Source organism: Myotis daubentonii, chromosome 6 (assembly GCF_963259705.1).
Source record: "Myotis daubentonii chromosome 6, mMyoDau2.1, whole genome shotgun sequence".
Classification (NCBI taxonomy): Eukaryota; Metazoa; Chordata; class Mammalia; order Chiroptera; family Vespertilionidae; genus Myotis; species Myotis daubentonii.
In genome coordinates, this window is record NC_081845.1 from 36,687,682 (window position 1) to 36,705,412 (window position 17,731).

A 17,731-nucleotide genomic window follows, 5' to 3' on the forward strand; every position below is an offset into this window, starting at 1 on the left:
AATTGTTTCATTCAAAATACCAAGAAAAGCCCCTGGAGAAACAGAGAACACAGGGTCAAGTTCACAGGTATGCTAATTGTGCAGTCAGACAGGGCTCAGTGCTTGATTTAATGCTCTGCAACCACCATTTTGAAAATCTTAATACCTTTACGTTTGAATGTCTGTTTTACAAATGAAGTCCAATGGTACAATGCATCATATACATAAACAGAAGAGGCAATGGATGTGTTCTTTCTTCCTTGCCACCCAGCATAGGATTCTGGTGGACCTATGACATATAAGAACTCTGAAGTCACAAAGTGAGTACAAGATAAGCATATTACATCTATGACTGATTTAATAGAGGTGCTGACAGCTCCAAGAGGCTATGCTTTCCCTTGGAACCAGAACTTGCTTCAGGTGTAGAAAGAAGGCAAGGCATCCAAATAAAGTGAGAAAAAAAACACCTATCATACCCTTTCTTACTTGTGCATTACCTTTTACACTGAAAATGGTGCCATAGAAGGAAGGGGACTGGTAGGACAATCCATAGCTGCTTTTCCTTTCAGACCTTCCTTACTCAGGTTAGTAGGAAGTGTGCCTATCAAGAAGGGAAATAAAAACAGCTGTGCTGTTGGTTTTGTGCAGCATTTACACTGTTCTGATAAGCATGAAATACATATATGCATGCACAAGCTATGAAATATGAATTGTGTAATTTGGTGCTCCCATGTATGAGTTATATGCTCTTATATTTGCATTTATAAATGGCAATGCACAATATAAAAATGAATGGTAAGATTCCGTCTAATAATTTAAAACTCAAATTTTTCTTTACTTAGAATGACATTAAAAACCAAATAGAAAAATCATGACAAGTTGAAGGAGAGATGGCAAGACAGAAAAAGCTTTATATTTTAGGATATATGGCACTTTTTCTCTGCCTTTTGAACAAAGGACCCCATGTTTTTCATTTTGCTCTGAACCTCACAAATTACATAGCTTGCCATGACTGAACTAGTTTAAACAGAAATGAATTAAAAGATAGTATTTAGCTCACAGATCTCAGAGAGCTAAATACATAGCTAGAAACAACATCCAGGAAAAAACAAACGAGAAAGAAAGCTCATCTCACATCACAGGGCTATTTTAGCAGAAACCCGTCCTAGCACCACTTGCCAATCAGCACCTGTAACTCTAAAAATGGACGTCAGAACTCCTCCCCGCTCCTCAGAAGAACCAGACACCTTCGCCATGGTGTTTGCCAGAAAATCCCCTCTCCCTGAGTGCAGTTGAGGCATCATTTTGCTCACTTTTACAACCGGGTTTTGAATGGGTGCATCTGATTGCTGGAAATTAGGTCATATGTAGTGATATTGCTGAAGCTATGTCATTATCATTAGCATCTTCTCCAACTCCACATACAATTAAGTGACTTCAGTAGCTCAGGGGTATTCATACCATGAAAAGTGGCCAATGCTACAAATCAGGGACTTTCCCCTCCCCCAGCTATTGTTAAAGATTCTCTAGCACTTCATTCATCTCATGCCAGCATTCTTGCTGCAAGTGAGTCTGGAACCTGTAGTTTTTATTTTCTAACCTTCTAAAGTACAAGAAAGCGAGCTAAAAGGGTTGGCTGGGTATTAAGTCATCTTATTATGGTAGCCATTGCCTTCTGTGCTAGGTTATAAATTGCTAACAGGCAGAAGCTACCAGACATTGAAGAGCATTGGTGCAGAAAGCTGGGAAGGCTTTTACTACAGGCATGCATGACATGTGAGCATAGGTCATATGACTAAAATACATTTCTAAGGTGCTAGACTATCCTATATAATAGAGGCAATATGCAAATTGACCGTCACACCCTTGCACAAGATGGCTGCCCCCATGTGGTAACAGGATGGCAGCCACAAGATGGCCAGCAGGGGAGGGCCGTTGTGGGTGATCAGACCAGCAAGGGAGGGCAGTTAGGGGCAACCAGGCCAGGGGAGGGAGGGCAGTTGGGGGGGACCAGGCCTGCAGGGGAAGGCAGTTGGGGGGGACCAGGCCTGCAGGGGAAGGCAGTTGGGAGCAATCGGGCCAGCAGGGGAGCAGTTAGGTGCCAATCAGGCTGGCAGGGGAGTGGTTAGAGAGTGATCAGGCTGGCAGGCAGAAGCAGTAAGGGGCAATCAGGCAGGCAGGTGAGCGGTTGGGAGCCAGCAGTCCCAGATTATGAGAGGGACATCCCCAGAGGGGTCCCAGATTGGAGAGGGTGCAGGCTGGGCTGAGGGACACCCCCCCCCCACCCTCCCCAAGTGCATGAATTTCGTGTACTGGGCCTCTAGTAAATCTCTATAATGACAGGGACCATGTCTGTTTTGCTTTTTACTGTATCTCAAATCACCTGGCAAATAGAAGCCACTCAACAATAACAACTAAAAAGGAAGTGCTTTAAGGATATTAAGTATAGAGTTCAATTTTGGCATTTCTCATATTGTATTAGATAAGACAATTTCAAATGACTTTACTGTTTTTAGACTTCTGAAAGCCAATAGTTTATTATGATACTTTCAGATACATTCTCATTTGAACCTTATAACATTTCTGAGAAGTTAAAACAGGAGTTACTATCCATTTCATAGATGAGGAAACAAGCTCCAAAAAATAGTGATCTGACCAAACTCATTTTTCATTCTCTGATTCAAAATTCCAGAGTTCTTTCATACTTCAAGAGAATATATTTATAAAACACATTTTATAATGATTAATTAGGGGAGTAGTACCAGGTTTTCAGTTGAACATCCACTTCAACTTAAATACAGGCAATGAACACACCATCCTAATTTCGTGCTGCAAATGCTTTTCAAGGGTGAATATTCTTTCCTTGGAGTTCTAGAAGGATTGGAATTGTGGTTGCCTTTTCTTAAAGTAAGTGATGTTGATTCAAGGAGGAGGAGCAAAGAAACACTTTTCTAGAAATAGCTAACCTGTGAATTCGATGTGTTTACCTTTTTCTAGTTAGGGATAGAATTAAATATTATGGATCTATTTTATTATAATACAGTACGGAGCTTCTCAATCATATATTATTTGAGAATTGTGAATGTGGTGGGGGCAGTTGCCAACTATACAGATTCCTGGGCCCCATCCCAAAAAATGCGATTGAGTCGGGGCCAGAATATTCAACTTCCAAGAACACTCCTGTGCCAGGGAACCCCAGGAGAGTCGCTGGTATTGTACATCTGACATTCGGCGTGTGCAAAATATTTATTTTCCCAGAAAATGCATTTTAACATGGTAGCCCTATTTTTAAATCACTCCCATCGCCTTCTAAAACTTGAATCAACTTAAGAGATTTCTGCATCTTAAAAATATTAGCGGGCAATTTCCTGTCTATCAGAATTCTTGCCACCCATGTTTATAATCATGCTCCGAGGCTGCACACTGCAGGCTAATTGACGGTGGCAATCAGCCTCAAATCCTCGGAGCGCACATTCTTATTAGCATTAGAGGCGACGGGATTTACAGGCAGCTTCTTACCAGCAGCCTGTCCCCCGGAGCCCTTTGGTTTTCCCATCTGAAGAACCACAATGGTTTCCAATGGGGGCCTCTCACGCCGCTTCGAACGGCAGCCCACCGACCACTCAGACACCTGTGGTGACACAGGCGTGAAGGAATGAGCTCCGGTTTGGGGAGACCTGGAAACGACCGTCCAAAGTCCTCGTTCCGGGGCACAGCTCCTATTGGAAACCAGGGTTCCTGCCTCCCACCGCTTTCATCTTCTTGTTGGGAAGAAAGAAACCCTTACGGATTTTTTGATGTGAAACTCTCTTCACAGACTAGGAAACCGAGGCCCTAAGGCAGCAAATTATTGGTTCAAGGTCACGCCCGGTATGAGTGACCAAGCCAGACAAAAACACTTGTCGGTTCCAACACGATGGGCTCGCCAGCAGCAGGTCACTACCCCTTTTTTCTCTCCCCGATTCCAAACGGCACCCCTACTCCGCCCCCCATCCCACCCCCGCATCCTCTGACTGAAGTTGTCTGGTCTCAGGGCCCTTCCCACCGCCTTTGGCGCTCTGCCTTCCGAGAGGAAAGCCTGGCACCTGCTAATAGCCCCGGGAGGGAGTCGTCCGCGTCCAACACGAGGACTCTCAGTGGCCTTCTCTGTGGCCAATTCCTCGGAAAGGCGGGGAACCCTGCATTCCTCGCGGGAGGGAGCGGAGGGGGGTCACCGGCAGCCGGCAAGTCCGGACTTGTTCACGCGCGCGCCCGGGGCGCAGTCCGCTGATCCGGGGTGCGAACCGAGGAGGGCTCCGCTAGGGCGGAGGGAAAGGGCGGGGCGGGAGGACGACACGGCGGAGGGCACCCCGGCTCCGCCAACTCCGGGCCGAGCGGAGCCGAGCAGAGCGGGAACTACGCTCCCCAAGAGGCCGGGCGCACACGCCGCAGCACAGGGCGGCGGGCGGGGTAGCGCGCGCCGCGCATTCGGGCAGCCGCGCCGGGGCGGCCCTTTTATAGGCCGCAGCCCGCGCTCGCGCGCCCCCGCCCCTCCCGCGAGGCCGCGGCGGCACGAGATCTGCGCCTCCGCTCCCTCCCCCGCGGGCGGGTTTCCTTACCTTGTAAAGAGCCGTCTCCGCGCCTCCCCTCCCCGCCCCCCGCCTTCTCTGCGGGGCGCGAAATGGCGGCCGGCGAGGCCAGCCCGAACGCGAGCGCCGCAGGCCCTGCCAATCCCGCCCAGCCGCCCAAACGGCCCTGAACACGGGCGCCCCCCTCCCGCCCGCCAGCCCCTCCGAGCCCATCCATGACATCGGCGCTCCACCGCCCCCGCCGCTGCCCCTCACCCAGGTGGCCGTGCCCACCGGCCGAGTCATCGATCCCCCCGCCTCGGGCCGGGGCCCCGCTCTCCGCCGGCCGCCTCCCCCGCTGCGTGCCCGCGGGAGGGGAAGAAAACACCGTCCCCGCCGGGGTGCCCTGCTCGGGCGCCCGCCCGCTCGCTCGCTCCCTTTCCCGCCGCGCCCCCTCCCGCCACTACTCGAGGCCCGCCCTCCTCCCCTCCCCCAGTGGTTGCGTCCGTGACATCATCATCATGGCAACAAGAGCTGCAGCCTGGGACCGAGGAGCCCGTGTGATTCCCGGCGGCGGCGGCAGCACCAGCACCAGCACGGACGGCAGCGCGAGGGCTCGTCTCCGGTCGCCCCTCACCGGGTGCTCCTGAGGAGCCGGCGGCAGCAGCGCCGACCCCGCCCCGCCCGCCGCCGCTCCAGGTGTCGGTGTGAGGGGGGGACGGCCGCGGAGGCGCGGGGACGCCGCTGCGGAAGGCGCCGCCGCCACTGCTGCTGCCGCTTCCAGGTCGCTGGTGAAGAGGCGGCGGCGGCGGCGAACATGTTTGCAGTGAGGATAGTGACCGCCGACTACTACATGGCCAGCCCGCTGCAGGGGCTGGACATCTGCCAATCCCCCCTCACCCAGGCCCCTGTCAAGAAGGTGCCGGTGGTGCGGGTCTTCGGAGCGACCCCGGCAGGTGAGCGGGCGCGGGGCGCGGGGCGCGGGCGGGAGCCGGTGGGGCGCCGGGGCTGCCCTCCCTGCCGCGCACACGCGCGCTCGCCGCCGGCGCCGGCCCTCTCGGTGGAGCGGAGCCGCGTCTCCCTCCCCTCCGCCCTCGCCTCTCCTTTCGTGCGTGACCAGAGGCGCAACAATGTGGATCCGCGGGAGCGCGGCGCCCCCGCCGGAGGGGAGGCGGCAGGCGCCTGGTGTTTACACCGCGCGCGGCGGCGGAGTGCGGGACCCTCGCTCCCGGTCGCGGCGGGGGAAGTGCGCGCCCGTCAACCCGGGAGCCCTGGCCCCGGAGGCCGGGCCAGGTGGCCGCGCCACGTCCTGCGGGAGCGGGTTCCCAGGGCCGCGCTCCGAGGTGGGTCGCTCGTGGGACCACGGACTCCCCCGGCGCCCCCCCACCCCCCGCAGTGCCCCTTCCCGGAGGTGGCCTTAGGGGAGTGGGGAAGCGTCAGGTCGGTGGCCCGTCGCTCCGCGTCGCCGCCTCCCCACGGAGATGCGGTCGGCTGGAGCGCGGCGCCCGGGGCCACATCATCTTCCCCATTGAAGTGAGTGTGCGGCTCCGCCGGCCGCGCGTGGAGGTCGTGACTCCTTGGCGTTTACAGCCTTCGAGTCCGGGGGCGGGGCCGCGCGTGAGGTGCAGCGCCTTCGGGGAAATGCATGTTGGCGGTGCCCCGGGGAAAGCCTCGCGCTTCATCGCGTCCGTTTCTTAGGGACCCACGCTGTACCGAGCAACACAGCATTTCACATGCTCCCACGCCGGGGGGTGGAGGTGCCCTGTAAATGCACGTATATTTAAAAAAAAAACCACCACAACAAAAAAGCTATTTTGAAGGACGAGGTGGGACAGACAAAAGCTACTTTCTCAAGCTTTGGAGGATTTGTGAAAATATGCAATAGGATAGTGGCCAAATTCACAAGCTGTTCTTGGGGGTTGTGCTTTCCTCCGTGCTTGGAACTGCCTGCGTGAACTCATGGAGCTGCCTTAGGACAGGGACGGTCTTGTCGCGGCGTGCTGTCCGGGGGGATTTCGGGCAGCAGTTCCCACTGGCTGCTCCTCGCCCTCGCCACCCATTCATTCCTCTGCCTACAGCCAGCTTCTGTGGACTGCCACCCTCAGAGCGCCCCTCTCCCCACGCACGCACTCCCAGCAGTTGTCTTTTCATGGGAATTCTCTTTGTTAAAAATGTCAAGGTTGTTAGTGTGATTTGGTAGAGTATTTCTTTTTAAAAACAGCGAAAACGATTTTGGCGATACGGACCCTTGCAAGATGGGGAGTTTGAGTGCTGTTAACCATTTGTTAACACTTTAAACTTTGGAGGCTGGAAAATGGAGGCAATCAAGTGTTCTGAAGAATAGATTTTTCTGCCCTTTTGAATATAGGGGTATGGTCTTTGTGTCTAATTGAAATTTCCGTGTAATATACTGTTTGTTCTTCAGGTGCAGAGAAAGAATAAGATAATGACGTTTGATACAGCTATATTCAGCCAGATTTCCAAATTATAAATGGACATGTTCATAGGATATACTGTGGCATTCCTGTGTATTACAGTTTGCATGATTGGGATACTTTTCTACACATGGTTTCCCCCCCTCCCCCCACACACACGTCATTAATTATGTATCCCTCAGTGATTTTCAAGCTCTGTTTTATAGAGGAGTTTTGTTTGTGGAGGTAAATAAATTTTACTATGAGCTAGCAATAATTCTATTACGTGAAAAAGCATTCCTTAAATAATGTTGTACTCTCGTGTTTCTCAGTATTTAAAAAATATACATGTAAACTATGATAAGAAATATTTATATCCTCTGGACATCTTACAGTAAATTACACCCACCCCACCCCAAAAAACCCATACTGTTTTGTTAAACTACATCTTGAAATATATAATATAAATAAATATAAAAGTAAGATTTCTTGTACATATATTGAGAATATAAAACTTGCTATAGAGAAATCCATACTTCAACTTGTTAAGGATTATCACATTGAGTTTGCTGAAAGTATAGTTAAAAAAAATTTTTTCTCAACAGGTGAAAAAATTTGAAGTCACTGGAATGTATTTAGAGTTTACAGCTTTCAGAAATCAAGCCTGCATTTTTAACGTCCAAAACTCCCAGTAAAGTTAGTATTAATTAATAAACAAAACAAAAACTGTGTAATTATCTGATTCTGAATTCTTTCCCCAAAGAAAACTATTCCAATCTACCTAAGAAAATAAAATTTGAAAATAATTAATAAAAAAGGAGGTCAGTATGGCTTAGTAAAAGCCTGAATGCTACAATTTTTAATGAAGACATTGTTTGAAAGTACAAACTATGTTTATAGATTTATGAATTAGTAAATTAATGAAAAGGTGTAACACCTGATAAACCTATATTAATAAAGTACCATACTTAAGTCTTTCATATGTAGTAATTAATTTTGGAAGTCCTTAATTCTTTATCTTGGTTTGGAGACAAGGTGTTTCAAAACTCAAGTTTGCTTTACAAATGAGATCCTAAAAATGGCAGCAGGAGAAATTTTCTTCCCCCAAAGGTGGTGATTTCATATTTATATTATAATTTCTGACCTGATTGGTTTATTACATTTTTACTAGTTCAGTTTTTCTGTTATTGCATGAAAAGTAGTTTTCTGCTTTAGAAAACAGTCCACTTGACCTGATTGTCCTGTTTTTTTGAGTGCATATTTTAAGTAATTTAAGAAATAAATTAAGTGTCTTAGTTTTAAAAGCTCCCATCTCTTAAGTTTGTGAAATTTGAAAAAGTATTTAAAAAGTGGCATATTCAAATTTGAATAATAAATCCTTACTGATTTAAACCTTGTTGACTGAAGGTATTGATACCTGAGAGAATGAGTTAAATTTTCTTCATCTGAGTGGAATGGAATTACTACTACTACTACTACTACTACTACTACTACTACTACTACTACTATAATTGTTACTACTTAAAAAAAACTCTTCTGCTTTTCTTTCAGTCATTTTTTAAGTGTCTTAAACATTGTTTTGACAATGTATTGAGCAGTATAACAACATTTTGGTAGCTTGTTTAATGGAGAGAAGTAAGGTTATAAATAACTTAAGTACAAGACAGTTTTTTCAGGCTTCATTGTGAGGCGCTGACTCAGGTGGACCTGGGAATCTGTCCAGTTTCCACATCCCAACTCTTGCTTAGTTGCTGGATGTAACTCTGTGTTGAGTTTAGATGGCTCCCTCTCATTTTTTTTTTTCTCCTCAGCACCAAGTTAAACAGAATTACACTTTCCTGCTGAGATGTGGAGTAGGAGTAAATAGAAGAGTGTAGTGTGAGATGTTCACAAAGCAATTAAAGTAGGCCAAACAGACTTATAGAGGGAGCTGCTTGTCTTGAAGATTACTGTAAGGAACTATGCCAGTCCCCTGAGTCTCTCCAGCTAGTGAAAATTCTGGTAGATGTTCTAGATGCTAACTGTAAAACATGAAATCAAATGTTTCAACATAAGAACTTGATAATTCTGAAATGCTCTATAATTTATGTAGTTTCTTAATAACCTCAGTTTTTTTTGTAAATTTGTGGATTATTAAATAAGTTTGAGATGGCTACAGTTTTTAAAGCTATGGCATTTATCAAAAACTCAAATTACAAATCATTTTTCTAATGCAGTCTTGTTTGTTCATAGCCTCTTTTTGCTAACCCATTTAAAAATATTTTAAGGTTATATAATTACCTATTTGATATAATTATTAGAAAGATGAGTACTACTGAGATTTAGTGATTTGCCACAAACAAAATTAGTCACTTTAGTAGGTATTTGAAGTCCTGAGAAGAAAATTGTTTTAGCTTTCTGCATTATATTTGATTTAAAGTAACAATCAGTAAATCAAAGCCTTAATCAGAAGCCCTCTTAAGTCTGTGGACACAGTAGAATCTGGTAATATGCGATTCCATTCATTCAGTGAACACTTAATGAGAACCTGCTGTGTAATATTGAGCTATTTTTTTTAGGTGCAGTTGTTTTGAACAACTTTTACCCTCCAGAAGCTTACAGTGTGGTAGAGATGATAGATATGTAGACATAACTCAAACATAGTTTGGAATATAGTAGAAATGTGTATAAGAGCCAGGCCTCAAAGAAGGACATGATTAGTGACATGTTCTGGTGGCAAAAAGGGGAGTCAGGGAAGGCTTCATGAAGGAAGTATGGATTAAGTCATTTTAAAGAAATTTTAAAAGAAAAATTCTGATAGAGGAACAGATACAAGGTAATTTACAAATGAAGTGAAAATTACTTTTGGCAGGGCAGCTTGGCAATGCATGTCAGAATCCTTGAAATGTTATTTTTTGACCCAGTAATTTCAGTTTTAGGGATTTTAATCTATGAATGTAAATCTTTGGGCAAAGTCTGATTATCTTTTGAATCATCTACTTCTTGTCATTATTCATTACCACCCTAGTCTAAACTAGCATTTTGGGGATGCATTTGCAACAATAGCCTCCTAATCTTGGCCTACCCCAGTCCATTCGGTTCCCTTCTAATCTATTTTCTACATTGTAATGAGAGAGAGCTTTTCGAAATACAAACCTGATTATATCACCTACCACTCGATAGGCTTCAGGAGCTTTCCATTGCCTTTAGGATAAGGACAAAGCTACCTCTCTTGTGTGGTGGCATCTACATGTCTTATAAGGTCTTGCATAATCCGGCCCCTACCTTTCTATCCAGTCATGGCTTGAGCCATGTTACTCTTACCTTGCTCTTTGTGTTCCAGCCTTATTGGCCTTATTTCAGTCCATTATTCTTGCCATGCTCCCTCCCACAATGAGGCCTTTGTACCTGCTGTTCCCTCTGCCTAGAATGTTTTCCCTTTTCCTTCACCTATACTTTGATTTTATCTTTCCTCAGGGAAGCCTTCCCTATCATAGACTCTCAAAACTCTAAACTCTCCTTCATAACACTTGCTATAGTTGTAATTTTATAATATGTTGGAGATTAATGTCTTTCTCCCCCCCCCCCCCCCCCCCCCCGGCATAACCTCCCTAAGTGCTGGTTTTGTGTTCATTTTTGCTCGCCATTATATAGTCAAAGCTTACTACATGCTTGAAACAAGCATTTGTTGCAGGAATTAGTCAATAGATGATAGTCTTCACAGAGAACAAACAAAAATGTCCAACAATTGGGAAATGGTTACACAAACTGAGCATATTCATATAATAAAATTTATTTAATTAAAATCATGTTTTAGAAGAATATAAAATAATATGGGAAAACGCTGTCAGTATATTATGCAGAAAAATCAGTTTACAAAATAGTCATTTACTGAATATGCAGAAAAAAATACACCAACATGTAGTTTGTTTATCTCTGGGAGGTTGTTTTGTATTTTTCAGGTTTTCTTCAGAGAACATGTGTTGATTTTATAATTTAATAAAAAATTGACCGTGTACAAAATTAAGGAAGATCTGGTATTTTAGATATGGTTCCTATATAGATAGTAACAAAAAAAAAATTGAGGTTCATACTGAACCCCAAAATAAGTATCAACCAAAATGCATAATTGCATGATTATAGTGTCTAACTTGATTATATAAATTCAACATAGGAACTGCAAAATGATTCTTATATTAAAGCAGGCCAGTAATTTCTGGTTTTATTATACCCATTTATGTGTAAACTGATTTTTAAATGTTTTGAAAAGTAGTGTGGTTTTGGCACATGACAGCAATGAAACAGAGCAGAGACCAGAAATATATATATATATAATATATATAAAACTTAATATATGGTAAGAAGAGTTACTTAGTAAACAGTGTTGAGATAGCTAGTCATCTGGGGTGTGGGGGAGTTGGCTTCCAGATGAATCAAAAGATTTAAATATGAAAACAAGCAACAAATGTAGGATAATTATTTTTAATATAATCTAGGAACAGTGAAAGCCTTTCAAAGTATGAAGTAGAACCGAAGCCATATTGCTGAATTTTACAACATAAAAATAAAATTCTGTAGAGAGAAAAAAATCAAAGTTAAAAGAGAAACAGACTAGTAAATCTTATTTGTACACTTTTCACAAAGAACTAATATCCTCTTAATAAATAAAGAGCTCCTAGAAAATAATCCGATAGAAAAAAAGCAAAGAGAATTCATATAAAAAGATGTGCAGTTTTATTTATAATGAAGATGTAAATGAAACCTGTATCATACCTTTTATTACCTATCAAATTAAGAAGTACTGGTTACATAGTATAATTTGGGGAGGGTAAGAGAAAGGGGAAATAGACATTCTCATACATTGCTGGTGGGAATATGAAGTGCTCATTTTCTGTGGAAAGCAATTTGGAAATCATTTTCAAAATTAAAAATGTGCATATATTTTTGCATTAGTAATTTTATTCAATAATTTTATCTTCTAAAAGATTGTATATGTGGCAAATAAACATGTAAGAATATTTGTGGCAGCATTATTTGTCATTGCAAAAGATTGGAAACAGTCTAAACTTAAATCAGTAGGGGAATGGGTAAGTAAATGATGGTATGTCTACTCAGTAGAATACTAGGCAGTATTTCTTAAAAATAATGAGGCAACACTATGTGTACTGCTGTAATGTCACATCTAAGATATATTAAGAGGGGAAAAAAAGCAAGATGCAGGACTCCATGTATAGTATCATGCCATTTGAGTGGTTTTAAAAATATATAAAATATATATTTACATGTAAATATCAATGTATATTATAAATGTGAAATAGTACATTTCTGAAAGGATACATAAGAGTTTGGTAATAGTGAGGGGAACTGGTGGCCTAGAGGACAAAGGTGGGAGACTAAATTCTTTTAGTATACTGTTTGGTAATGTTTGAGTAATTTTTACCACGTGCATGTAATACCTATTGAAAGTTAAGTTTTAAATTATGTTGTTCTTGCAGGAATTGGTATGGAAGAACAAAAATAAAATCATTTGACAACTGTTTACACGTAGTTGTTAACAGTTGTCAAATGATTACTGCAATACTATTTAATTTTAGGTTTTGCTAGAGGTCTTCTAATTCAGAGTTTCCAATTGATGTTATGTGGCTTACTTGGAGGGTGGCTCTAGCAGAGTAGGATCTGAAGGAAGGCTGTGAGGTTCTTGTAAGCAGATAGCATAAGCAACTAGCAGTTTCTGCTCCTTTTGATATTTTAAGTGCATTAAAGGAGGTGCTTTACTTCTAGGAATCTAGCCAACCACACAGTGTGTAGCTACTTCTCATGGAGAAGGGATCCTGGAGCTGCTACCAGAGTTTGTATTCCGGGTGCTTGAGGAACATGTCACCCAGTGCAAGGTGCAGCCCACTGAGATGAGAAGACAGTGTGGCAGGGATGTTGTCCAAGGGGGGAGGGGCGGCGGGCAGCTCTTGACCTGACTCTCTGTATTTGCCTATATTGGATCCTTCTAGCTATGTGTGTCTGATTTGCCATTTAGCTTGCTGCAAGGTTACTGCCTAATAGTGCATCTGTGTTCTGCAAAAATGAAGCATCGTTGTTATTTTGAAATATTGTTCCTGATGTGGAAAAGGTTGGATTTTAAATTAATTTATATTATTACAAACTTCATTTAAACTTTTTCTTCTATAATTATATTAAAAATGTGAGGCTTTTTTTCTTTTCACCAGGCACTATGCCGATGCCTCCTCATGCCCTCGTGTTGGCCAGTGTGCTCAACAAATATTATTTACTATGTGGAAAAGGTTGGGAAACACTTTTCTGGTCAAATCCTGTTATTTTATACAAAAACAAACAAAACAAAACACTGAAATCTAGATAGGTAAACACAGGGATTTGTCCAGTATCCTATATAGTAGTTGGTTGATGTGGGGCAGGGTCTAAAAACTGAGGATCTTAACTCTCAGCTTTCACTGCCTCACACTGGCCGACCAAACCTGAGACTTAATTTGAGGAAGACATTGATAGCTGAAAGATGAATATACAGAACTTCAGAGAAACTGCATGTACACAGCTTAGAAATCTTTAAGGGCCTACTATGCCCAATAGTGCTTAAAAATCTTCCTACAGAATAGGTTATAGTAGGATTTGTTATAATTGTAGCTATTGTCTTTTAAAAATAATAATAAAGGTTAGATTATAGCAAGGAGAATTTAGGAAAGATACATAAAAATTGATACTAGAATTGTATGTATAATTTTTTTCCAAAGAAAAAGGGCATTCCTATCAGGAGACCTTTCAAGTTCCTTTGCTAATATTAAACTTTCTCTTGTTTTGCTTGTGATTATATTAAAATTGATTTGGAGTTAAGTAGGTTGGTTGGGATTAAATAGGTTTCAAAGAATTTGCCATTAGCCCTAGTGTATTGTCACTTTGGTACCTGCTTGCCATTTTAACACCACAGTGATACTAATAGCGGAAATACTAGGAGTTAAGGTACAGTAAACTTTGGGTAAATTGTGTTAATTTGTAGTTTCTAAGGTAGGATACAAATAAGGCAGGAGTAGGTGTCTTAGGCTATTAAAAGAAAAAAACCCCACTGTCCAAACATAAAATGGATGCATTTTTGAGATAAAAATAAATTATAAATAAAATCCTCTTATGACAGTCTGTTTGACTTTTTGGTGTGTGGGTGGTATTTTGTTTCATTTTTTGGAGGGTCATTCCTTTTCAGTTTTTCAGATGATCTGTGTTTCTTCCAGTTCTCAATAGATTTTTAAATATTTCATTTTTTAATGAAAAATATTTTATTGCTTAATTAGTACTGGCAAACTGGACTGTTTTCTGCAGCAGAAATTGAATATATGCCTAGCAAAGTAAATTTTGAGCAAAAGTAGTTGTAATTGTCATTGGGAAATTTAGGGTTTTATTTTTTTCCAATTCTATTTTCTTTTTAGATGATAGTTGTGGGAAATACTAAGAATTTGAGGTCAATTTCCTTGGGGACAGTTTTTTCATTTCCTTTGGGTTGAAAGAGCACTTATTATATAAACGATTAAAAAAAAAAAAAAGGAAAGTGTGTTACCTCAAAAATGTTTGTGTAATATATAACAATATAACAAGAGTTTTCTTTTTTTCTTCCATTTATTACATTTACCAAGGAAGTATAACAAGAATTAAAAGAACTACCTTATTTTGTATATATATTTACACTTAAAAATAATTTATATATTAAATTAGATTTTGTTTGAGAAGATGAAATGAAAGACTTTGTAAGAATACATGTTGATATGTGAAAAAATGTGAAGTTAAAACATGTTGGCATACTCCTAGTTTCTCAGAACAAGAAAATGACTAATCTAAATTTCATTTCAGAATAAAAACCAAGACAAGCCACATAAAAGCAACCTAAAAATTAAACTGTCATCATATTATTTGTTTTAAAACTATGGAGTAATATATCTGAGGAAGATTTCTCTCAAAATTGTTTTTCTCAATTTCAAGTAAGTAATTTATTTTGGTTAATATGTTGGGGATGAGGGGGGTGGGTGAGCCTTGGCATTGAAATTGATAAATCCTACTTATCCTTAAAGTGACAACTCAAATGTCAACCTCTTTAAAGCCTTCTATGACTCCTTTGCCCATTCCTAAAAGATTTTCTTTTTAATTTCCCATAGTCCTAGCCCCCTTTCATATTGCTGATAAAAGACTTACTACACTGGGTGTTGTGTTTGTAGGAATAAGTCACATGGCATTACCCAGAAGTGCCTCCTGGCACCCCCTAGTACTCTCCACACTGCTGTCTACTGCTGAGAGATACAGGGAAAGTTATTTTATTTCTGTGAATCTTAATTTCCTCCTCTGTAAAGTTAGTTGATAATTTCTACCTCTTTGGATTATTATTAAATGCAATTACCAGCAAATGTTTGATATGTAGGGTTTCTCCAAAATATACACACTTTGACAGCTGATGGCTCAGTTTTGAAAATGAAATATATTTTAATAAATACTGCCTCTATAATTATTCAAAGTGTGTGTATACGTTTTTTGGGACATCCTTTATATATAGTAACATAAGTGTTACTTTACCCTTCTAACGCCAGAATTGGCTGCATTACTTCTATATATAGTAAGCACTCTTTAAAATGTTTGAGTTTTGAACACACAACACAGTATACTTACAGAATTGTACACTTGAAACCTATAACATTTATTAACCAATGTCACCCTAATAAATTCAATAAAAAATTTTAAAAATATATATTTTACCTCACTTAAAGGAAAAGTTTGACTTGAATTGAAATGAAAAATGGAATTTTTGTAGCATTTATTCATCCCTCACAATAGGACAAACTAAAATACCTGCACATTGTGGTGTAGAGCTTTTTAGTTGGTCACTGACTCACATGTCTATAGGCCATGTTTGAAACACTTTTTTAAAAATTGATTTTTTTATAAGTACCCCACCCAGGCTTGATTTTTTTTTTAACTGTTGATTTTACGCACATGCGCACACATACACATACAGGTGTCCAGGCCTGGTCTTGTCTTGAAGAAGGGCAAGGCTAAGACATTGATAAAGGAGTAACTACAGTTTTCCAGTGCTGCAGATTTGGTTAAGTGTAATGTCTTGTGAAAGAACCTTATTTTCCAAAGCCATGAATAATGCCTTTTTTTTTTTTTTTACATGATGGTAGAATGTATTGAAAGTGTGTGTGCCAGTGGTCACAGTAAATAGGTTTTATTGCTCTCTTCTTGCTTTTGCCTTTTGTGAAATGGTAACACAACAAAAATTGAAGCCTGTGGTTTTTAAACCTGGATTGTGGAATGTGGACTGAGTGAATTCATTATTGCCTGGAATTTTAATTCTCTTCATATTTTTTCTACATATATTTTCAGGTTTTATTTTGTTTTGTTTTTTTAATAACACTGTCTTTTTTTTTCATGAAGTCATTAGAAAGACTTTCGAATTAATTTTGATGATCACTCCTTGGTTGATGATGCTTAGTAATTTTAAAATAGAAGTCAGGTTAGTCAAAAGACCATAATTTTACATCATTTTACTAACAGGGGTGATAAAGCATTTATTGAGCCCTTCCAGTATGCCCTGTTTTAAGTTATTTAATCTCTTTGCAACAACTCTATAAAATAGGTACTGTTATCCCCATTTTACAATTGAGGAAATGAGGCATGGATAGGTCAATTAACTTTTGCCTGAAGTTATTTAACATATGTTTATTTCATAGCATGTGAGGATTAAAATGAGGAAACATGTATTAAATGGTCATTACCTGCCTAAACAGAAGTGGAGAAGCAGTACTTCCAGAATTTGATAATAGTCATTATTGAGACATGACTGACCATGCATCTTTTCTTATTCATTACTTTTTTTATTTTCTGAGCAACATTAATGTCTCCTCACATTCATGTTCCCATTTGGACTGAATTATTTTGTTTTATGTATGTGTCTTTATAAGGTGATGGTAGGACTTTTATATCAATGTGATATAAAATATTTTATGAGTTTAATTAGACAAGTAGTATATGAATATATCCTCATTGTGAAATTTTAAAAACTGAAACAGATAAAGCAAAAATTTTCCTTGACCACCAGTCCTTTTCCCCTCCCAACTTGTTTTTGCATTACAATCCTCTCCAAAATTTAGTGGCATAAGGTAGTAGACATTTTTTAGCCCATGAATCTGGGCTGGGCTCTGTTAAGCTCTGTTCCTGCTTCTGGCTGGGCTGGCTTATGTGGTGCAATTAACTGATAGGTCAGTTGGAAGCTAATTGGTCTAGGATGGCTTTACTCATAGGTTTGGATATTGGTGCTGCCTATTGGCTGGAGTGTTGGAGGACCATGTATCTCTAGCAGGCTCCCCTTCATCTGGAGGCAGTACTAGGGTTTACAGGAGCTGAAAGTGAAGGCAAGACCCATATATTTTTTGTTGTACCATGGTTCAAAGCAAATCACATGGCCAAGCCGAGTCATTGTGGGAGAGGTTTTGTAAGAGCATGTGATTGACTCATTATGGGGCTGTTACTGCAACAATCTACTATACTACTGTTGCTGGCTGACTCATTTTTCAGGAAACATTTGCCATTGTGACAGTGCCCTGTAAGCAATTTACTCTACAATTCAGGTAAATTTAGTTTATTTGTTGTCCTTGTTTTATTTCATTTTTATCATCCCTTAGCATCATTACTGGTCCCGTTCACTCAACAGGTATCTACTAAGCACCCAGTAAGGTATCATGAGGTGAGCAGCAGATGGAGCAAGACTTAAACTTGCCTACCTGTCTGTTTTGTTATGTAAACAAT

General features: G+C 41.3%; 1 protein-coding gene and 1 long non-coding RNA gene across 13 annotated transcripts in view; one reads left to right on the plus strand and one right to left on the minus strand.

Moving 5' to 3' along the window:
• Nucleotides 1–248: 248 nt before the first annotated feature.
• On the minus strand, nt 249–4,945 carry LOC132236988 (uncharacterized). The gene is made up of 3 exons (XR_009453427.1): nt 4,803–4,945; nt 477–580; nt 249–268 (listed from the first exon to the last, which is right to left on the minus strand). It is a non-coding gene; the product is annotated as an uncharacterized LOC132236988 (long non-coding RNA).
• REV3L (REV3 like, DNA directed polymerase zeta catalytic subunit) overlaps nt 4,943–17,731 on the plus strand; it is a 166,410-nt gene continuing 153,621 nt past the window's right edge. For 10 of the 12 annotated variants that reach the window (XM_059700674.1, XM_059700680.1, XM_059700679.1 and 7 more), the window contains exon 1: nt 4,943–5,482. In XM_059700674.1, coding sequence (XP_059556657.1) covers nt 5,344–5,482 — 139 coding nt within the window. In that variant the 5' untranslated portion in view covers nt 4,943–5,343. Of the gene's footprint in view, nt 5,483–14,785; nt 14,914–17,731 lie in introns of those variants that run through there. The other 2 variants (XM_059700677.1, XM_059700681.1) reach the window with 1 other exon arrangement.